Raw genomic sequence first — 23777 nt, forward strand, 5'->3', positions numbered from 1 at the left:
CAATATAAGACACATTTGAATGTCTAACAACGTAAAAAGTGATTATGTCGGTCTGTAGCCTTAGTACAATTAGTTTGTTTTACGTTTAACAAAATCGAAATGAGAGCGCATTCGGCGCAGAGTACTGATCGATTTGTTTTTTATAGCTGGCGAACCAGAGTACCGGACGCGCTCTCGTTTTGATCTCGTTAAACGTAAAAACGTCCTCTAGAACGAGCAAGAGACTCCGTCCCAAGTATCTAATGAGTAAACGGATCATTTGATATAAGTAATACCCGCATCAATAGAAGAGAGTTATATGTGCATTGTGCGATCTTTTGGGGGATAGGGATTTGAGGTCTTGGGGATTTCGGGAGTAGAGAAGGAAGGGAGAAGGGACGAAACACAAGCATTGCTTAACCCTGATTTTTGCTTAGTTCAGAACAGAGGCTGTGGTATCAGTCCGGCCCATTTGTGCCGAACCATGGCTCTCTCGCTCTTGAAACCTTTTGGAAGCCGTATTAGTTGAATTAGCTAAATATATGAACTGATGTATCTTCCAGTCCTCCGGCCGCCTGGCCCCGACCCGCCAGTCAGTCCCCCACAGACCCCCACTACTGCGCGCCACTGTATACCGCGACCTTAGTGGACTGTTCACTCCGCCTGATGCTGGGAATACGCAGGTGAGCAAGTACCTAATATTTTTTTATTGTCCGTCTGGTAGATTATTTTAAAGCTATTTTTTTACGAAAGTAACGGTATGTCGGTTTGATATATAGTGTGAATGATATAGCTAGTTCCCACTCCCTATACTTTGATTCATTTTATCTTCGTATTGTTTTCTTATTACGGCAAAAGACTGGTGTAACACATTAATATTGTAAATGTGAATGTTTGTTTGTTTGGATGTTTGTCCGTCAATGACGCTGAAACTACTGAACGGATTTTGATGAAATTTGGTATACAGACAGGGTATAAGCTGACTTGGGTGATAGGATATTATCCCATGGGAACACGGGCAAAGCCACTGGTAAAAGCTAGTAAACAAACAAATAAATAAAAAAGATATGTCTAACATTCTAAAAACACCGTAGTACTTGAACGCTAATTATTATTGCAGGTGAAAGGCGAGTTCAGTGGTAAGATGAAAGGTAAGAACGTGAAGGCAGAAGGGTTCAAGCCTGGCGCCGTGTACGAACTCAACGACGAAGACGAGCTACTGTATGGAGGGGACCAGACACCCGCTTCCATGGCTAGCGTGAGTATATATACTACATATATTAATATAAACACGTTAATTATTATGTTATGTGGCGAGGAACTCGACTAGTTTCAAGCCATGCTAGAGGCTCATATTCATGAACAGTATTCCGCGACACACGACGCGGCGATTGTCGCGCTGCTACTGAGTACGTACGCGCTGCTACTGAGTGTGTACGTGAGTTAGCCAATAACATAATAATTAATTTAGTATGTCTTACCAAAGTTATAATAAAAAATATCAAAACGATTTATTAGGTCGACCTGTAAATAAATTTAAGAATCTGAATTACACACACTTCTAACTCTTGTATTATCATCAAGAAACTTTGCAATCATATGTAGATTTGATGAAGGAATTAAACGTTTTTGAAATACCGAAATTGAATTGTCAGTCAGTCTGTCCGTCAGTGAAACTAGATGCTCGTTCTAAAGTGTAGTTTCGAATGGAGAAGTATTTTTGTACAATCTCACTGATGACTTTAAAATTAGACACTAGAATAAAAAATTAGTCAATAATTTAAAATTGATGGCGGATGAAACCTTAGGTTTGTGTGTTTTCTATTGTTTTCTTATACATATACGGCATACGAGAGTTTAATAAATATATATCGTGTTACACCTCATTAGACATGTCCATTTCTCCCAAATGACAAGAACAATGATTAAAAGCTTATCGTTTTTAGTTTATTCAATATATTTAATTTTTCCTCAGATTATGTTAGCAGAACAATCAAAGAACCCGGGCGTGCCGCGTCGTATCTCCCGGTGGTGGAAGAAATACTTGGTGGAAGTGAAGCCGACGTACTGGCTGTTCGTGCTGCGGCTGAATGGGAACCTGGAGATATACTCGCTGCCTGAAATGAGGCTCAGCTTCCTTGTGCGAGACGCTTGTGCTGGGAACAGGGTGAGTTTTTGAGGAAATTGGGTAGATTTTTGTTACTAGGTGGCGTGGCGGTCTTGTTGTGTTGGGTCATGTTTGTTTGATATTAGATTTGTTGATATTTTCTTTATTAATGTAACCCCTAAAATGTTATCATAATATTTCTCTCAATGCTATTTAAAACAATGTTATCTATTATTGTAATAGATCGAAAATTATTATCTATACAGGGTGACTTTGAATTCGACGTATTCCTCTCGGGAGGTGATAGTACAACTAATTTCCTACAAAATTAGCCCTGAGGTCCTTGGGCGGAAAGTGGCTAGTTTCCGAGATATTCAACATTTTTGGTTTTGGTAAAAAAATCCCGAATTGATTACAAAAACATCAATAAATAAAAAAATACTGGTTGGATTTTAGTAGTTTTAGTTTTAATCAGTTGCTAATACATCAGTTATCATTTATAAATACTAATAATGGCAGAAATATCATTCGTTTTAAGATAGCAAGTAATTTCTTATCAAATTTTGCTTTGTGTCACTAATTTGGTCAATAGAAAACTGGATTTATTTCAAAAAATATATATGACACTAAGCGTACAAACTATTACAAAAACTTCCTTGGTTTATTAGCTACCCAGAAACGTAAAATAATTAACAAAATTCGCAAAAACAAATGAATTAATTGATGATAAGTAGAGTATAAGGAGAAAAACTCAATTACAAAAACATGTTATTTTGCTAAATTTTGTTCAATGTGACCTCCCTTACGACGAATACATGCCCGAATATGCTTCCTTATCTCTATGACGGACACTCTTGGACTGAATATGCGTCTTATTTCGTCACTATCTTCAAATATGTTTCGGAGAAAAATTTCGATACACGGCCAATTCCGTCTACATAAACAAGGAAGTTCATGTAAAAATCAACCGTCGTCAGATTCTGGACACCGTGCATGCCCTGGAGTTAGACCCCCTGCCAATATAACGCCTGGGAACCGAGGTATCCAACCACTGCCGGACAGTAGTTTGATAGTGCGCTGGACAAACTAACACAACATCCATTATTAGCCCCAAAAAAGTCAACGAAATCCGAAAAAAGCAAAACCAACGTAAACAGTTCCACGGATACGGTTTTAATTCAAATCAGTTTGCATGGATATCATTAATAATTATTTGATTGGACCCTACTTTTCATCTAATAATTTAAATGGTGAGAATTATGAAGAATTTTTGAATGAGCTAGGGTCATTGTTTTAAATTTGAATTTAGAAATAAGATGAATTAACTTAATCTACTTATTGAATTAAATTATTAATTTGATTGACGAATTTGTTCCACACGACGATTGTCAAGTGCACTATCAAACTTCTGTACGGCAATGGTTGGATACCTCGGTTCCCAGGCGTTATATTGGCAGGGGGTCTAACTTCATGGCATGCACGGTGTCCAAAATCTAATGACGGTTGATTTTTACATGAAGTTTCTTGTTTATGCAGACGGAATTGGCCGTGTATCGAATTTTTTCTCCGAAACATATTTGAAGATAGTGACGAAATAAGACGCATATTCAGTCCAAGAGTGTCCGTCATAGAGATAAGGAAGCATATTGGGGCATGTATTCGTCGTAAGGGAGGTCACATTGAACAAAATTAAGCAAAATAACATGTTTTTGTAATTGAGTTTTTCTCCTTATACTCTACTTATCATCAATTAATTCATTTGTTTTTGAGAATTTTGTTAATTATTTTACGTTTCTGGGTAGCTAATAAACCAAGGAAGTTTTTCTAATAGTTTGTACGCTTAGTGTCATATATTTTTTTTTGAAATAAAGCCAGTTTTCTATTGACCAAATTAGTGACACAAAGCAAAAGAACATCGGGCATTTTTGTATGGGACACTTACCTACGGCGAACAAAAATAAAATTAGGTACGGTGGATAGGCAATTAAATCTAGTTTACAATGGTATAGTTCCCATATCTGTGGGTCGTGGCAATAAGGAGAAATTGGACATTTAAAAAATATTTATAAATGTTTTTGGGCAATAATTGAAGAGGAAAAAGGGAATCAAAAATAATTAAAACAACATATTTTTCTCTTAACTTTTGGCGAAGGACTGCGATGATGATGACGAAGGACTGCGATGTAGTAAGATAAGCTAGCTACCTGCGCGAGCGCAACATATGTATACCAGTTTTAGGACTACGGGCGAGAGTGAGAACGAAACATGCACATCAACTTGACGGATTTAGTCTGATTGGGTTTACAAAAATACCACGGAGTGATATTTTAACTTACTGAGCGGTCGTTTAGTAATTAGAAAAAATAGTCAACTTAAAATATCATTTTCATTTTACTAATTATTTCCATTTTCCCATTATTGTGAATCAAAATAACTACACAATATTAAATATGATTGCAAACACTATCATTTAAAAATATTTTGGTTTATGTTCGCGACTTTTAAAAAATCGGGTAAAAAACGCCCGATGTCCTTTGATAAGAAATTACTTGCTATTTTAAAACGAATGATATGTCTGCCATTATTAGTATTTATAAATGATAACTGATGTATTAGCAACTGATTAAAACTAAAATTACTAAAATCCAACCAGTATTTTTTCATTTATTGATGTTTTTGTAATCAATTCGGGATTTTTTTACCAAAACCAAAAATGTTGAATATCTCAGAAACTAGCCACTTTCCGCCCAAGGACCTCAGGGCTAATTTTGTAGGAAATTAGTTGTACTATCACCTCCCGAGAGGAATACGTCGAATTCAAAGTCACCCTGTATATGTAAGTACATTAAGTACTTTTGCGGTGCCCGAAAGGGAATGAGCAGAAAACTCTCACTGATTTTTTTTATGGTATAAGCCGGTAAACGAGCTGACGGATCACCTAATGGTAAGCAATCGCGACCATCCATGGACACCTAAACACCAGAGGCGTTACGTGTGATACCGCCCTTTTGAGAGTTAGGAATATAAGGGTTTTTGGGGAATCGAGGATTGGGAAGATTGAGAAGGGACGTAATTTTGCCTCCGGTAACCTCACACACACGATGAAATACAAAGCAAGCGTTGTTTCACGTAGGTTCTCTACTCGGCCGTGGTACCACTCCGGTCGAGTCGAAGCATGGCTCTCCTACACTTGTTACTCTTAAAAACGTGTTTTATAATGTCTCCAATACTTTTTCCCTTACAGATCTTAGCAGACAGTTTGGAATCGGTCCCCATACCCAGCGGAGGTATAGAGGAAGAGGAGCTAGGAGGGAGTGCTCAGAATGCGGACGCGGACAAGTGTAGGGAACTATTGGTTGTTGGGTTGGGACATAAAGGGTCCCGGGTACTTATGCTGATGCGGTGCGAGGATCAGCTCATGATATACCAGGTATGTGGGGGACCTCATTACCAACATCATCATCAGTAGAAAACTGACTGGTGGCTTATTAGCTCAGTTTCATTCAACTGTCTCATATACTATTATATAGGGTGACTGGTAATTAGTGAACGATATTTAAACACGTGATTGTACTCATGATTACAAATAACTTTCCCATGACTAATTACCTATCAGTCACCCTATATGAAGCTGCAAAGTGTATTTGTTTGAACACATAGATAGGACACAATGACAATATACTTTGTCCATTGACTGAATTTGCGTTGAGAAATAAATGTTTTTATTTGAAAAACTCTACTAGTTTCGACACTGCTCATGATGAAGAGTCCCTCTGTGATTCAAAACTAGTAGAGCTTTTCTCTATTAATGTACGTGAATAAACCGTGATTTTTAGTTAATTTAGTATGTCTCACGATAGTAAATGTTTTCTTTTATGTAATGTTTTTTTTTTTATGAAACACACCGGTAAACGAGCATACGTATCGCCTGATGGTAAGCAATCGCCGCTGTCTATGGACACCTGAAACACCAGAGGCGTTACAAGTGCGTTGCCGGTATTTTAGGGGTTAGGAATTTAAAGGTTGTTGGGGAATCGGGGATTAAGAAGAAGGATAATTGGGCCTCCGGTAACCACACAACGAAACACAACGCAAGCGTTGTTTCACGTCGGTTTTCTGTGAGGCCGTGGTATCACTCCGGTCGAGCCGGTCCATTCGTGCCGAAGCATGGCTCTCCCACACTTAATGTATAGTTATAGTGTCCACTTTTAGGCTGATGATGATGATAATGATGAATGTATAGTATACCAAGGTGGTTTTGTACAGGCGTACAAGTACCCGCGCGGCAACCTGAAGCTGCGCTGGTCCCGCGCGCGGGTCCCGTTCCCGTTCGGGTACTGCGCGCGCCCGCTGTCCGCGCCCGACGACTCCTACGACGCCGCGCTGCTCAAGGAGAACGTGCGCCAGTGCCGGTACTTCAGTACGTACCAACCATCATTATTATTTATTTCTAACTAGCGACCCGCCCCTGTAATGCTGCTACTTAATACACTACAGAAAACACTGTGAACGTTGCATATAAAAACATAGCGGCCCGCTCTGGCTACGCACAGGTATAACATAATTATATACATATAGCCTATGTCACTCACTGAAAAAGTGATCAAATCGGATCCAGTAGTTTTGATTTATTCATTACTGTCCAATATGATAGCAAAATTAGTAATAATAAAAATGTCTTTTAATGAAACTATTATTGTATGATGGTATTTTGATCTGGTTTGTTGATAAAATTGGAAGGCTGATACTGAATTTGGGCTCATTACCTATGTAAATTTTTCCTGATGACGAGGACAGATTTTATTAAAACCTTGTTTTTAGTTTTCTTAACTATTACACCGTAAGCCAGGAACAGTTATCTTCTTTCTTTTCGGTTGGAAAATTGTATTGTGATATAAGTTTTTAAACTGACATGGTCACTAACACTATTATTAGAACTTATGACGGGATATTTACCATGTTTATTCACTTTTGTGAGTTTCCGATATTTCGGCAATGTTGCAAGCGCCATGCGGATTAACTGTTAATTTAGTTAATCCGTTAGTTAGTCCGTGTAGTTAAGTTGTAGTTAAGCGCCATGATCACGGGGATCATGGCGCTTGCAACAGTGCCGAAATATCGGAAACTCACAAAAGTGAATAAACATGGTAAATATCCCGTCATAAGTTCTAATAATAGAATTGTATTGTGACTGAGAGAGTCGTATCATGAAATCAGCATATGCTGCAGATGGTTAATGAAAAACTCGTTAATTGGTATATTGAAATGGGTCATAGGTTTTTCTGACTGCCTCTGGCGTTGCGCCTTAAAGACACCAAGTCTTCATAATACGACATTTTCAATCACTACACAAGTTTTCAACTAAGTCCGAGTTACTGATAAAAACTGGTACAGTACTCCCAACGGATCTTGACAGGTCTGAACTACGTGCATAAGGCTGCGCAATAAGTATTTTTTAGAACCAAATGGTGGCATGAGGCGAGGTGCAGGGGGCGGCGATCTAGGCTAGAGATTGACTGTTTCTAAATACAATTGACCCTTTACACTTATTGCGCAGCCTTCTGCACGTAGTTCAGACCTGCCAAGATCCGTTGAGAGTACTGTATCTGGCATATGGTTTATAAAATATAACTCCTTAGGCAACGTGGGCGGGTACAACGGCGTGTTCATCAGCGGTCGCACCCCGCACATGTTGCTATAACATGTACTGCCGTAGGTAACGTGGGCGGGTACAACGGCGTGTTCATCAGCGGTCGCACCCCGCACATGTTGCTATAACATGTACTGCCGTAGGTAACGTGGGCGGGTACAACGGCGTGTTCATCAGCGGTCGCACCCCGCACATGTTGCTATAACATGTACTGCCGTAGGTAACGTGGGCGGGTACAACGGCGTGTTCATCAGCGGTCGCACCCCGCACATGTTGCTATAACATGTACTGCCGTAGGTAACGTGGGCGGGTACAACGGCGTGTTCATCAGCGGTCGCACCCCGCACATGTTGCTATAACATGTACTGCCGTAGGTAACGTGGGCGGGTACAACGGCGTGTTCATCAGCGGTCGCACCCCGCACATGTTGCTATAACATGTACTGCCGTAGGTAACGTGGGCGGGTACAACGGCGTGTTCATCAGCGGTCGCACCCCGCACATGTTGCTATAACATGTACTGCCGTAGGTAACGTGGGCGGGTACAACGGCGTGTTCATCAGCGGTCGCACCCCGCACATGTTGCTATAACATGTACTGCCGTAGGTAACGTGGGCGGGTACAACGGCGTGTTCATCAGCGGTCGCACCCCGCACATGTTGCTATAACATGTACTGCCGTAGGTAACGTGGGCGGGTACAACGGCGTGTTCATCAGCGGTCGCACCCCGCACATGTTGCTATAACATGTACTGCCGTAGGTAACGTGGGCGGGTACAACGGCGTGTTCATCAGCGGTCGCACCCCGCACATGTTGCTATAACATGTACTGCCGTAGGTAACGTGGGCGGGTACAACGGCGTGTTCATCAGCGGTCGCACCCCGCACATGTTGCTATAACATGTACTGCCGTAGGTAACGTGGGCGGGTACAACGGCGTGTTCATCAGCGGTCGCACCCCGCACATGTTGCTATAACATGTACTGCCGTAGGTAACGTGGGCGGGTACAACGGCGTGTTCATCAGCGGTCGCACCCCGCACATGTTGCTATAACATGTACTGCCGTAGGTAACGTGGGCGGGTACAACGGCGTGTTCATCAGCGGTCGCACCCCGCACATGTTGCTATAACATGTACTGCCGTAGGTAACGTGGGCGGGTACAACGGCGTGTTCATCAGCGGTCGCACCCCGCACATGTTGCTATAACATGTACTGCCGTAGGTAACGTGGGCGGGTACAACGGCGTGTTCATCAGCGGTCGCACCCCGCACATGTTGCTATAACATGTACTGCCGTAGGTAACGTGGGCGGGTACAACGGCGTGTTCATCAGCGGTCGCACCCCGCACATGTTGCTATAACATGTACTGCCGTAGGTAACGTGGGCGGGTACAACGGCGTGTTCATCAGCGGTCGCACCCCGCACATGTTGCTATAACATGTACTGCCGTAGGTAACGTGGGCGGGTACAACGGCGTGTTCATCAGCGGTCGCACCCCGCACATGTTGCTATAACATGTACTGCCGTAGGTAACGTGGGCGGGTACAACGGCGTGTTCATCAGCGGTCGCACCCCGCACATGTTGCTATAACATGTACTGCCGTAGGTAACGTGGGCGGGTACAACGGCGTGTTCATCAGCGGTCGCACCCCGCACATGTTGCTATAACATGTACTGCCGTAGGTAACGTGGGCGGGTACAACGGCGTGTTCATCAGCGGTCGCACCCCGCACATGTTGCTATAACATGTACTGCCGTAGGTAACGTGGGCGGGTACAACGGCGTGTTCATCAGCGGTCGCACCCCGCACATGTTGCTATAACATGTACTGCCGTAGGTAACGTGGGCGGGTACAACGGCGTGTTCATCAGCGGTCGCACCCCGCACATGTTGCTATAACATGTACTGCCGTAGGTAACGTGGGCGGGTACAACGGCGTGTTCATCAGCGGTCGCACCCCGCACATGTTGCTATAACATGTACTGCCGTAGGTAACGTGGGCGGGTACAACGGCGTGTTCATCAGCGGTCGCACCCCGCACATGTTGCTATAACATGTACTGCCGTAGGTAACGTGGGCGGGTACAACGGCGTGTTCATCAGCGGTCGCACCCCGCACATGTTGCTATAACATGTACTGCCGTAGGTAACGTGGGCGGGTACAACGGCGTGTTCATCAGCGGTCGCACCCCGCACATGTTGCTATAACATGTACTGCCGTAGGTAACGTGGGCGGGTACAACGGCGTGTTCATCAGCGGTCGCACCCCGCACATGTTGCTATAACATGTACTGCCGTAGGTAACGTGGGCGGGTACAACGGCGTGTTCATCAGCGGTCGCACCCCGCACATGTTGCTATAACATGTACTGCCGTAGGTAACGTGGGCGGGTACAACGGCGTGTTCATCAGCGGTCGCACCCCGCACATGTTGCTATAACATGTACTGCCGTAGGTAACGTGGGCGGGTACAACGGCGTGTTCATCAGCGGTCGCACCCCGCACATGTTGCTATAACATGTACTGCCGTAGGTAACGTGGGCGGGTACAACGGCGTGTTCATCAGCGGTCGCACCCCGCACATGTTGCTATAACATGTACTGCCGTAGGTAACGTGGGCGGGTACAACGGCGTGTTCATCAGCGGTCGCACCCCGCACATGTTGCTATAACATGTACTGCCGTAGGTAACGTGGGCGGGTACAACGGCGTGTTCATCAGCGGTCGCACCCCGCACATGTTGCTATAACATGTACTGCCGTAGGTAACGTGGGCGGGTACAACGGCGTGTTCATCAGCGGTCGCACCCCGCACATGTTGCTATAACATGTACTGCCGTAGGTAACGTGGGCGGGTACAACGGCGTGTTCATCAGCGGTCGCACCCCGCACATGTTGCTATAACATGTACTGCCGTAGGTAACGTGGGCGGGTACAACGGCGTGTTCATCAGCGGTCGCACCCCGCACATGTTGCTATAACATGTACTGCCGTAGGTAACGTGGGCGGGTACAACGGCGTGTTCATCAGCGGTCGCACCCCGCACATGTTGCTATAACATGTACTGCCGTAGGTAACGTGGGCGGGTACAACGGCGTGTTCATCAGCGGTCGCACCCCGCACATGTTGCTATAACATGTACTGCCGTAGGTAACGTGGGCGGGTACAACGGCGTGTTCATCAGCGGTCGCACCCCGCACATGTTGCTATAACATGTACTGCCGTAGGTAACGTGGGCGGGTACAACGGCGTGTTCATCAGCGGTCGCACCCCGCACATGTTGCTATAACATGTACTGCCGTAGGTAACGTGGGCGGGTACAACGGCGTGTTCATCAGCGGTCGCACCCCGCACATGTTGCTATAACATGTACTGCCGTAGGTAACGTGGGCGGGTACAACGGCGTGTTCATCAGCGGTCGCACCCCGCACATGTTGCTATAACATGTACTGCCGTAGGTAACGTGGGCGGGTACAACGGCGTGTTCATCAGCGGTCGCACCCCGCACATGTTGCTATAACATGTACTGCCGTAGGTAACGTGGGCGGGTACAACGGCGTGTTCATCAGCGGTCGCACCCCGCACATGTTGCTATAACATGTACTGCCGTAGGTAACGTGGGCGGGTACAACGGCGTGTTCATCAGCGGTCGCACCCCGCACATGTTGCTATAACATGTACTGCCGTAGGTAACGTGGGCGGGTACAACGGCGTGTTCATCAGCGGTCGCACCCCGCACATGTTGCTATAACATGTACTGCCGTAGGTAACGTGGGCGGGTACAACGGCGTGTTCATCAGCGGTCGCACCCCGCACATGTTGCTATAACATGTACTGCCGTAGGTAACGTGGGCGGGTACAACGGCGTGTTCATCAGCGGTCGCACCCCGCACATGTTGCTATAACATGTACTGCCGTAGGTAACGTGGGCGGGTACAACGGCGTGTTCATCAGCGGTCGCACCCCGCACATGTTGCTATAACATGTACTGCCGTAGGTAACGTGGGCGGGTACAACGGCGTGTTCATCAGCGGTCGCACCCCGCACATGTTGCTATAACATGTACTGCCGTAGGTAACGTGGGCGGGTACAACGGCGTGTTCATCAGCGGTCGCACCCCGCACATGTTGCTATAACATGTACTGCCGTAGGTAACGTGGGCGGGTACAACGGCGTGTTCATCAGCGGTCGCACCCCGCACATGTTGCTATAACATGTACTGCCGTAGGTAACGTGGGCGGGTACAACGGCGTGTTCATCAGCGGTCGCACCCCGCACATGTTGCTATAACATGTACTGCCGTAGGTAACGTGGGCGGGTACAACGGCGTGTTCATCAGCGGTCGCACCCCGCACATGTTGCTATAACATGTACTGCCGTAGGTAACGTGGGCGGGTACAACGGCGTGTTCATCAGCGGTCGCACCCCGCACATGTTGCTATAACATGTACTGCCGTAGGTAACGTGGGCGGGTACAACGGCGTGTTCATCAGCGGTCGCACCCCGCACATGTTGCTATAACATGTACTGCCGTAGGTAACGTGGGCGGGTACAACGGCGTGTTCATCAGCGGTCGCACCCCGCACATGTTGCTATAACATGTACTGCCGTAGGTAACGTGGGCGGGTACAACGGCGTGTTCATCAGCGGTCGCACCCCGCACATGTTGCTATAACATGTACTGCCGTAGGTAACGTGGGCGGGTACAACGGCGTGTTCATCAGCGGTCGCACCCCGCACATGTTGCTATAACATGTACTGCCGTAGGTAACGTGGGCGGGTACAACGGCGTGTTCATCAGCGGTCGCACCCCGCACATGTTGCTATAACATGTACTGCCGTAGGTAACGTGGGCGGGTACAACGGCGTGTTCATCAGCGGTCGCACCCCGCACATGTTGCTATAACATGTACTGCCGTAGGTAACGTGGGCGGGTACAACGGCGTGTTCATCAGCGGTCGCACCCCGCACATGTTGCTATAACATGTACTGCCGTAGGTAACGTGGGCGGGTACAACGGCGTGTTCATCAGCGGTCGCACCCCGCACATGTTGCTATAACATGTACTGCCGTAGGTAACGTGGGCGGGTACAACGGCGTGTTCATCAGCGGTCGCACCCCGCACATGTTGCTAGTCTCCGCCCGCGGCGAGCTGCGCCTGCACGCGCTGGCCCACGACCACGCGCCCGTCGCCAGCTTCGCGCCCTTCCACAACACCAACTGTCCGCAGGGGTTCCTCTACTTCAACGCCAAGGTAACGTAACGTAACCATTATTGTCACAAACGTGTAAGGTAAGCGTCTACAGGCCCGCATCGTACGCATCGCACGAAACGGATTTTAGTTTGCCTTGCATAGAAACTTATACAACTGCGTCCACTGATCCGCATCGTTCATCAGTGGACGCAGTTAAGCCTTAGTTAGGCCTTGGTTTGGCCTTGGTTAGGCCTTGGTTACATGCGATGCGTGCTGATGACGTCATACGGAATGCGTGCGATGCGAGCTTGTGGATGCTTACCTTTAATGACAGCTCCGCAAAATTATTTATTTCAAATAAACCGGGAAGGTACTTTTGAACGTCAAAGCAAAATGTCAGTCCTTTATTCTAAACTATTTACTCATTCCAAAGTATAGATTCCTATGGAGAATAACGAGTAAGAAACTCTATAGGTTACTCTTTTCCAATCAGAGGGCCTACTCTAATTCAACGAAAAACAAAGTTACGACCAAAACTTTGCTGATTGCATACTATAATATTTATTGCAAACTTTAGTAAACAAAAATGAACGAATGAAATGAAGATAAATAAATAGGTTTTGATATGAAATTAAAAATAAAACGTTATTTCAAGTAATTCTATTAGTAAATCAATAAAACCTACGGCCGAAAATTAAACGAAACTTCGGATTCGAGAACCGGAGTAGGCTCCCTGGTTCATAATACAATTCTTGGTTACATTTGAAGCCACAATTGGGTACTATCCTCGGTCAAAAATAAATTATTACAACTTTTCAATACAATAAAATATTAAAAAATAATCACACTCTCATTCATAAATTTTATGAACTATTTAATTTTCGATTTTTTCTAGCTAAATTTCTAGAAATAAGTCTGCTATTTGACGTCAAAAACTTATGACGTCATAACGCACTATTTCATACAAAGTTCATAGAAAATATCGTTTTTGACGTTTCGAAAAAAGTATTGAATTTGACTAGTAGGAAAGTAGCCTATTTAAGCATATGTTTGTGCCCCCAGTCGTCGCTCCGCATCAGCGCCCTACCAACGCATCTATCATACGACGCGGCGTGGCCGGTCCGCAAGGTGCCGCTGCGGGTGACGCCGCACTTCGTGACGTTCCACCTGGAGTCCAAGACCTACTGCCTCGTCGCCTCCACCAGCGCGCCCACGCAGTCCTACTACAAGTTCAACGGGGAGGACAAGGAGAAGAGTAGTGATAATAAGGGGGATAGGTGAGCGATTTTGTGACTTATTTATAAGTAGTAACAGTCTATTTTTGTGTGTGTATTGTGAGATATATGTACAGTAAAATGGGGTGAATAGGGATCGAGAGGTGAATAGGGACAAAAGAGGGGTGAATAGATACTATGAAGAATTTCCCTATACCTATTCACCCCTCTTCTGTCCCTATTTACCTCTCGATCCCTATTCACCCCATTTTACGGTACTAAATTTGGTAGGTTTTTCAGTCAAAAACTAATTATTTCGATGCTTACGTCGTTTGATACGATACATTTAATTTTAATATTTTAGCACTTAATTTTAGCAAGAAATAAGTACGTTATTTTATGCAGAATATTACGACGTATGATATTACGACTCTTCGAAAAAAGTATTGAATTTGATTAATTGAAAACTATCCTATTAATTGAAATTAAATTATAATTAACTTCTTATGCATGTGAAACACTTTATGAGAAAAGCTCTATTAGTTCCCAGTTACACAATAACTTTTTAGTACAGTCTTTAAAATTTTTCACAGCTATAATGATTGGACAAATATCTGACTTGAAACCACAAGAGCTCCTGATCTAAAGAGCACAAAATTGGCAGTCCAGTATAAAACCTAACAATGTGACATTTTACAGCTAATTCTAGCACAATACCACATTATCTTACCTTATTTAACCCCAACCTTTTAACTTAATTCAATAAATATACACATTGGTTCCAGGTTCCCGTACCCGCACCAGGACAAGTTCTTCGTGACCCTGTTCTCGCCTGTCTCCTGGGAGATCATCCCCAACACTCGAATCGAGCTGGACGACTGGGAACACGTCACCTGTCTCAAGAACGTCTCCCTGTCTTATGAGGGAACCAGGTCAGTGTTATATAGAAGAGAAGAATATAATTATTTGTCACATGTGTCACCAACCCTGATGTTCTAGTGGGTATCGCAAGAACCGACTAACGACATAAATTAATAATTAACGTATTTCAAATATGTATGAGAGCCGAATCTTAAATTATTAAGAATGTGCTTAAGCGAGGCATGAAGGCATGAGTTGTAGATCCCGTCGAAGTGATTGCATCGAAACGCGGAGAGTGGTCACTAGTACGACAGAAAATATACAACTTTGAGACTCGTCGGCTTTAAAAAATAAGCGTGACGAAATCAAAGCCCGACCATCAACGGCAATTAGTCCGTAGAACTGCCACATCTCGCGAGATGTGGCAGTTCTTATACTGGCATACAAGAGGTTAATTAGAACTATATAAATAAATAAAAGGTTAAGTCAAAGTTAAATACAAGTATATAAACAAATGTGGATTTGCCAGCCACATGAAACCCAATGATAGACGCTAGTAGTCAAGAAACGGTCGCCGTAGTTATTACTATTATTACTTATATACAAACCAGAGATTTAAATGCAGAACTTTTGTTTCAGATCTGGTCTACGTGGGTACATAGCGATAGGAACTAATTATAACTACAGTGAAGATATTACATCGAGAGGGAGGGTGAGTCGTCTTTATAAAAACTATAATTTTCTACATGTAATATGTGAATATATTATATTATTATATATTAGCACAGCTTAACTAAGCGGTACTATGACTTAACGGGTTGCCGGGGCTCCGACTTTTTTAGTCAATAAGTCCGATACTCCCTCTAGTCTCTCCCAAGGCGGGAGAAATCATAGGATTCTCACCTCAGAAGAAAGCTTAACTAAGCTAACAGCAGTTTAATCTGTCTAATTTCGTTGCGGGATCCAAGACAGTCATTCATGTCCCTGGGACGCGCCGGACTTCAATGTTCCGGTGTTTTCATGGTTGTATCTACTGTAGATCCTGGCTTACAGGAGTTGCAGCGGTACGGGAGGTTGTGGCGGGCTTGTCCCATCAAAAAATTGTTTGTGTGTTCTTAGTTAAACTTATATAATGTATAATAACTCACCATGTTTGTAATGTTTATCATATCCATTAATTTACGTGAGTAAATCGTGATTATTAGTTAATGTTAAACACATTTCATTTTGACGACCCTTTGTAACACGTATCAATGTTTGTCCCACAGATAATAATCTACGACATCATAGACGTGGTCCCGGAGCCGGGCCAGCCGCTGACAAAGAACAGGTTCAAGGAGCTATACGCCAAGGAACAGAAGGGGCCCGTCACCGCACTCACACAGGTGCTGGGGTACCTTATATCTGCCGTCGGACAGAAGGTATGTGGCTGTATAGTTAGTTAACCTAATGATCTTGTTATACGCCAAGGAACAGAAGGGGCCCGTCACCGCACTCACACAGGTGCTGGGGTACCTTATATCTGCCGTCGGACAGAAGGTATGTGGCTGTATAGTTAGTTAACCTAATGATCTTGTTATACGCCAAGGAACAGAAGGGGCCCGTCACCGCACTCACACAGGTGCTGGGGTACCTTATATCTGCCGTCGGACAGAAGGTATGTGGCTGTATAGTTAGTTAACCTAATGATCTTGTTATACGCCAAGGAACAGAAGGGGCCCGTCACCGCACTCACACAGGTGCTGGGGTACCTTATATCTGCCGTCGGACAGAAGGTATGTGGCTGTATAGTTAGTTAACCTAATGATCTTGTTATACGCCAAGGAACAGAAGGGGCCCGTCACCGCACTCACACAGGTGCTGGGGTACCTTATATCTGCCGTCGGACAGAAGGTATGTGGCTGTATAGTTAGTTAATGATCTTGTTATACGCCAAGGAACAGAAGGGGCCCGTCACCGCACTCACACAGGTGCTGGGGTACCTTATATCTGCCGTCGGACAGAAGGTATGTGGCTGTATAGTTAGTTAACCTAATGATCTTGTTATACGCCAAGGAACAGAAGGGGCCCGTCACCGCACTCACACAGGTGCTGGGGTACCTTATATCTGCCGTCGGACAGAAGGTATGTGGCTGTATAGTTAGTTAACCTAATGATCTTGTTATACGCCAAGGAACAGAAGGGGCCCGTCACCGCACTCACACAGGTGCTGGGGTACCTTATATCTGCCGTCGGACAGAAGGTATGTGGCTGTATAGTTAGTTAACCTAATGATCTTGTTATACGCCAAGGAACAGAAGGGGCCCGTCACCGCACTCACACAGGTGCTGGGGTACCTTATATCTGCCGTCGGACAGAAGGTATGTGGCTGTATAGTTAGTTAACCTAATGATCTTGTTATACGCCAAGGAACAGAAGGGGCCCGTCACCGCACTCACACAGGTGCTGGGGTACCTTATATCTGCCGTCGGACAGAAGGTATGTGGCTGTATAGTTAGTTAACCTAATGATCTTGTTATACGCCAAGGAACAGAAGGGGCCCGTCACCGCACTCACACAGGTGCTGGGGTACCTTATATCTGCCGTCGGACAGAAGGTATGTGGCTGTATAGTTAGTTAACCTAATGATCTTGTTATACGCCAAGGAACAGAAGGGGCCCGTCACCGCACTCACACAGGTGCTGGGGTACCTTATATCTGCCGTCGGACAGAAGGTATGTGGCTGTATAGTTAGTTAACCTAATGATCTTGTTATACGCCAAGGAACAGAAGGGGCCCGTCACCGCACTCACACAGGTGCTGGGGTACCTTATATCTGCCGTCGGACAGAAGGTATGTGGCTGTATAGTTAGTTAACCTAATGATCTTGTTATACGCCAAGGAACAGAAGGGGCCCGTCACCGCACTCACACAGGTGCTGGGGTACCTTATATCTGCCGTCGGACAGAAGGTATGTGGCTGTATAGTTAGTTAACCTAATGATTTTGGCTGTTGACGCTTCTTATATTTTGGGTTGATTTTCAACAAGTCTTATATCTTGTTGACTGGGAGAGCCATGCTTAGACACGACTGAGCTAGCTCGTTTACCGGTTTATACCATAAAAAAGTAAATAATAAAAACTAGTGGTCGTATTTCCTGCGTGTTTTCTATGAGAAAGAGAAAGAAATCTACCTTTATTTGCCAACTCTATAGTTACCGGATTTAACTTACTTAAATCAAACTACATTCTCAGATAGGATTATAGAATTATAAATAAAAAAACGTTTGCTTTTGCGCCTAATATCTGTGTGAACGCGATGCGCAGATGGATTTATTATTACAGTTTCGACCACGCAAGCGAAGTTGTGGTCAGTAATGTAGTAGATGTATAAAGTGGCTCTATATCTAATAAAAATAAAATAATTAGCAATCAGTCATAAACAGCAACCGAATTTATTTACCTCTCACTACATGGCAACTGTAAGAGTTGAATTCTTATATTGTGCGGACTATAGTCCTATATTAATAATCATTCTTCCCTACCAGATCTACATCTGGCAGCTGAAAGACAACGACCTGGTGGGCGTGGCGTTCATCGACACGCAGATCTACGTGCACAAGATGCTGTCCGTGAAGAACTTGGTGCTGGTCGCCGACGTGTACAAGTCTATCTCGCTGCTGCGGTACCAGGCGCAGCATCGGACGCTGTCTCTCGTGTCTAGGGACCTCAGGAGTGCTCAGGTAACGGGTATCAAACATTACGTACTCAAAAAATGGGGCACAATTCGGTATTATTATAATGCGGAAGTTATTATTGAAGATAGGTATAGAAAGAGTTTGCTGAATGGTTTTTTATGGTACCTAAAATTATATCTGTATTGTAGACCTGAGTATTTTGTAATGAATAAAACTGAATTAACTTTCATCGAACTTCTAAGATCAAAGTCCCCAGTATCAATTGGTAGTCAGTATTAAGTTCATCTGAGCAACAAGACTGTCTTGTGTCTTAACTTTCATAAGATATATTCAATTCATTAATATGTTATTCGGCTTTCTAATTATATTTAGCTGCCCATGATTATAGGCCCCTAGCGTTGACTTGAAACTAGCCGAGTTACCTCGTCAAATAGATCAGTGGAAAAACATAATTAAAAGAGCTTTAGGCTTTGGTGTAAAATCCACACTATAATAATAAATAATTTAACGCTATTTTAACAGTTTTGTATTCGATTACTGAAATGTTGTATTTGTTTCATCTTGTTTATAGATATACGACATGGAGTTTATGGTGGACAATACAACGCTCGGGTTCCTAGTGAGCGAGGCGGAGGGCAACCTCGCGCTGTTCATGTACCAGCCGCAAGCTAGGGAGAGCTACGGAGGTAACTATACAACGTTCAATTGTAGCTAATTATTCAAAAGTTCAAACCTTCTCCGTGTGAGAAGAGTCCTTTGTTCAGCAATGGTGTGTATGTGTATGGTACTTATATCAAAATTATATCTTAAGTTAACAAATCTACAGATAGGCAAGTTATTCAAGCAGTAAGTTTATTCATACTGCCTCGTTGGTCGCATGGTCGCAAGTGCGAAATTATTAAATTATTATTTAAGTATATTTATTTAAAATTCTCTACATTTACATTTTTAAATACTATACATACAAAATAAATAAAATAATATTATAAATTATTATTTATTATTATTTTATAATTTTCGGTATTTCGACAAATTCTCAGCACAGAGTCTGAAATTGTGCCCAGTATAGGCTTACCCCTTATTACATGGGACTTATACCAAAAATAGTGAATAGTAGTTGTACATTGAATAGTGGCATTACATGCCGTAATATTATTATGCACCTCTGCCTACGCCCTCGGGGATAAAAGGCGTAACGTTGCTGTTGCTGTTTACTGATTCATACAGAATACAGACTAATAAATCTTTACTTTCCTCAGGCCAGCGTTTAATCCGCAAGAGTGACTACCATTTGGGACAACAAGTCAACGCCATGTTCCGTATCAACGCACGGCCTGACGCCAACTCCAGTCACAGGAGACATGTCACTATGTTCAGTAAGTATCTACTGTGATATAGTAAGCCTAGCTTATACTTCTTTGCGGACAACGTAACAGGTTACCGAGACTTCAGCTCAAAGCTGGAGTAGGAACGGGGTGGGTTTTAGTCAGTAATGTCCAAATACTCAAATGCTACTCAATTTTAAGACTCTCTCAAGGCTAGTTCTGACTTTATCAATTCTTCATAAAATGACAGAGATAGTACGACATTTAAGTACAACTCAAAATTGAGTAGCATTTCAGTATTCGGGCATAAGAGCCTGACACTCCCTCTCGCCTCGCCCAAGGCGGGAGAAGCCATTTGATTATTTTCTCCCCTCAATAAAAAAGCTCATACTTCTTACACTACTATATAAGGTTGAAGAATTTGTTTCAACGCGCTAATGTTCGGAACTACTGGTCCAATTTGAAAAATCTTTCTGTTTCCTGAGGAACGTTTAGGTGTATAAATTGTTATGGTGTTTATAAAATATAGCATATCGCTCACCTAGTAATATATTGGCACATCCGCAAAAAATGCGAAATTGACTTTATATGGTTTACGTGTTTAAAAGTGCATATTTATCTATTTATTTCCATATTCATCGAGATGGGTCGTAAGTGTCATTATACCATTATTGTAGTATCGCCCCCTGACGCGCGTTAAACAACGGTTCATTGGTCAGTAAACTAAAAACTAAACAAGTCAGGTAAACTATGAAAACCTTAAATGAGCCAATATATTACTAGGTATGCGATATCTGGGGCTCCGGAGGAGGTCTATTAAGAGGACCCGGTGCCCCTTACAGGTGTTGAGGGTGGCCACCGGGGTGGCTTTAGTGAGGTAAAAAGCCTTTTGAAGGTTTCCCCCCGCCACCAAAAAAAAAGGTGTGCGATATTATTATTACAAATTTAACAAACTGTGCTAATATATGTATAACTCCCTTCTCCCCCCAGCGACCCTGGACGGCGGCGTGGGCTACGTGTTGCCGATAACGGAGAAGATGTACCGGCGCCTGCTCATGCTGCAGAACGTCATGAACAACTACTGCTGCCACGTCGCCGGGCTTAACCCACGGGCCTACCGGTACACTAGCTTATCTATACTAAATACATAATAGCCAGTCGACAGCTGATTTAGAATTTTATATGGGTACATCTGGAACAAATACAATACCTTGCTGATGCGCTACTTCAAACAATGAAACAAAAAGTCTTTCACTGTTTAAACACTTCTGTAAAAATACCCGGTTTTATAAAACGAATTGGTTCGCAAGGTACGACAATTTTTATCTTAATAGCAAACATTATTGTTTTTAATATCCAGTAACATTATTCTGTAAGTCTGGAAGAGCCATGTTTCGGCACGAATGGGACGGTTCGACCGGAGTGATACCACGGCCTCACCGAAAAACGACGTGAAAAATGTTAGCGTTATGTTTCGTTGTGTGAGTGAGATTATCGAAGGCCCAATTCCCAATCTTCCGAAACCCCGATTTCCCAACAACCTTTAAATTCCTAACCCACATAAGGCGGCAACGCACTTGTAACGTCTCTGGTTCTTCAGGTGTCCTTGGGCGGCGGCGATTGCTTACCATCAGGTTATCCGTTTACCAGATTATACCATAAAAAATATCTAAAACAAAAATTGTTCAGATTTATGATTTTGTATCGATTGTAATAATGTTACTGAAAAATCACTGGGGGTACCCTACAGGACGTACAAGAGCTCCCGTCGCTCAGTAGGCGGCGGTCCGGCGCGCGGCATGTTGGACGGGGACCTCGTCGCGCAGTACTCCACCATGCCCAACGCTGAGAAACTCGACGTACGTAGCATTCAGTCCCTATATAAATTAAACTTTTTAACTACTAAGTATTATGACTAAATCACAGACTAATATTAAGTAATAATTGAATATAAAGTAAGACTAATATAAAGTATTTCTTTGTATGCTCAAGATTTTAAATTATAAATATTTGTACGCCTAGACGGCATAACATGTAGCTCAAACCTACTCTACCACCATTGCATGTATTTCCTATGTGTAATATCACTCATGTTAATGCAAATAAAAATATCTTTATCTTTAAAAAATAGTTAACCCACTGAGAAGAATTCCTCCACAAAGGTAAGCGTCCAAAGGTCCGCATCGTATGCAACGGATTTTAGTATTGTCTTGTATAGAAATTCATCGTTCACTGATCCGCACCGTACGGATCGCTCGTCGGCAATGCCTACATGCCGAATTTATACGGAATTCTTCTCCGGTTAATAGATAAGCAATATCGATACACTTTCGCATGTATGATCACTACAAAAATCCAATTGAAAGTGGCATCGGCAATCCGATTGCTGATACTCGCGTCGGTGATCCGATCGCTGCCGATACAGTGAACGCAGTCTGAAAAATTAATCCGTTTCATGCGATCCGTGCGATGCGTGCGACACAGGTCTGAAGACGCTTACCTTAAAGAAACTATGTACGATTGGCATATATATCTTGTTGGATACAATGAAGATCATGGTTGCTTGGCATGCGAGTTGGAGATCGATCGTTTATCCCATGACAAGTTTCACGTATCCATCATAAGTTTATGTATGACAGAAACTGTTCGTTACAGAACGGTCCGATAAATGTGTGCTCTGTTAGTTTGCAACGATATCCGCGGGTAAAGTAACGTTGGTAACACATGTAATAATAATTGAATGCTTCCATTTTGTTCCAGATCGCAAAGAAAATCGGTACGAAGGTAGAAGAGATAATGTCTGACCTGTACGAGATAGACAGACTGACTGCCCACTTCTAGTAGCGAGCGTGTGTGACGCCGCTAGTATAAGTCCATGTTGTACATAATCTATGAATTAAAGTATTCTAGTTTTTCTTAGGAGGCTGTTTTATTGTGTCCCACTTTTTTGTACTCTTTGGTTATTGTTATAAGGATGTTTTTCCACCACAGATGTGCTACAAAGACGGTATAGCTAAGCTGTGAAACTATGTGACCGTTTCCACTGATACGAAGCTATGTAGCTGTAAGAGGAAGATGTGCAGCGCGAGTATGAGATGTATCGATAGTAAGGAACCCATCCGTAGCACACATCCATAGCACGCATCCATAGTACACATCTATAGCACACATCCATAACACGCATCTATAGCACGCATCCATAGCACGCATCTTTCCATATAAAAAACGTAGCTTAACTGAGTCCGTTTCCACCAATGCTAAGCTATGTGTACCAATAGATATGATTGGCACTAAATTACCACCCATTCCTACTCCTGCTTTAAGTCGGTAACCCGCTAGGTAGTCCGCAGCATAGTAGAAATGGTAAGGTAGAATTTACATGTAACAACAACTGCTAAAATATTAATATTCCAGAGTCTTCCATATAACAGTGTATATGTTTAATTACTCAATATAATTTACATGGACCTCATAACGTCACTACTTTAATCATAAAAACACATAATAAGTCATATTCACTAAATGGGTCTTATCGCCGTACTCAGAGTAATTTAATGATTACTTAACCCAGTCCTTAGCGATTGTTTATTATACAAAATCTTTACTAAGGAATAGTTTAACCACTTGTATTCCGTATATAAGAAATAATAGAAAATACATTGTATCCCGCGTGGATCCACGTTCCGGCACATGACGGGGTTAAGTAATCATTAAATGTTACCGTAATGTGCACCTCTGCTTACCCCTTTGGAGATAAAAGGCGTGACGTTGTAAA

The 23777-nt window shown here is 43.5% G+C and overlaps 1 protein-coding gene across 2 annotated transcripts in view; it reads left to right on the plus strand.

Annotated features, from left to right (window-relative positions):
- The window catches only part of LOC118279119 (cleavage and polyadenylation specificity factor subunit 1), a 45949-nt gene extending 23028 nt beyond the window's left edge, over positions 1-22921 (plus strand). For both annotated transcript variants that reach the window (XM_050698304.1, XM_050698305.1), the window contains exons 14-29: positions 543-662; positions 1100-1237; positions 1955-2146; positions 5331-5516; positions 6353-6506; positions 12808-12986; positions 13989-14203; positions 14926-15072; positions 15641-15713; positions 16270-16422; positions 18528-18722; positions 19249-19363; positions 19937-20053; positions 20993-21122; positions 21753-21861; positions 22763-22921. In XM_050698304.1, the coding sequence (XP_050554261.1) occupies positions 543-662; positions 1100-1237; positions 1955-2146; positions 5331-5516; positions 6353-6506; positions 12808-12986; positions 13989-14203; positions 14926-15072; positions 15641-15713; positions 16270-16422; positions 18528-18722; positions 19249-19363; positions 19937-20053; positions 20993-21122; positions 21753-21861; positions 22763-22843 (2304 nt within the window). In that variant the 3' untranslated portion in view covers positions 22844-22921. The remainder of the gene's footprint in view (positions 1-542; positions 663-1099; positions 1238-1954; positions 2147-5330; positions 5517-6352; positions 6507-12807; positions 12987-13988; positions 14204-14925; positions 15073-15640; positions 15714-16269; positions 16423-18527; positions 18723-19248; positions 19364-19936; positions 20054-20992; positions 21123-21752; positions 21862-22762) is intronic.
- The last annotated feature ends 856 nt before the right edge of the window (positions 22922-23777 follow it).

The sequence above is a fragment of the Spodoptera frugiperda genome, chromosome 14 (genome assembly GCF_023101765.2).
Source record: "Spodoptera frugiperda isolate SF20-4 chromosome 14, AGI-APGP_CSIRO_Sfru_2.0, whole genome shotgun sequence".
Lineage (NCBI taxonomy): Eukaryota > Metazoa > Arthropoda > Insecta > Lepidoptera > Noctuidae > Spodoptera > Spodoptera frugiperda.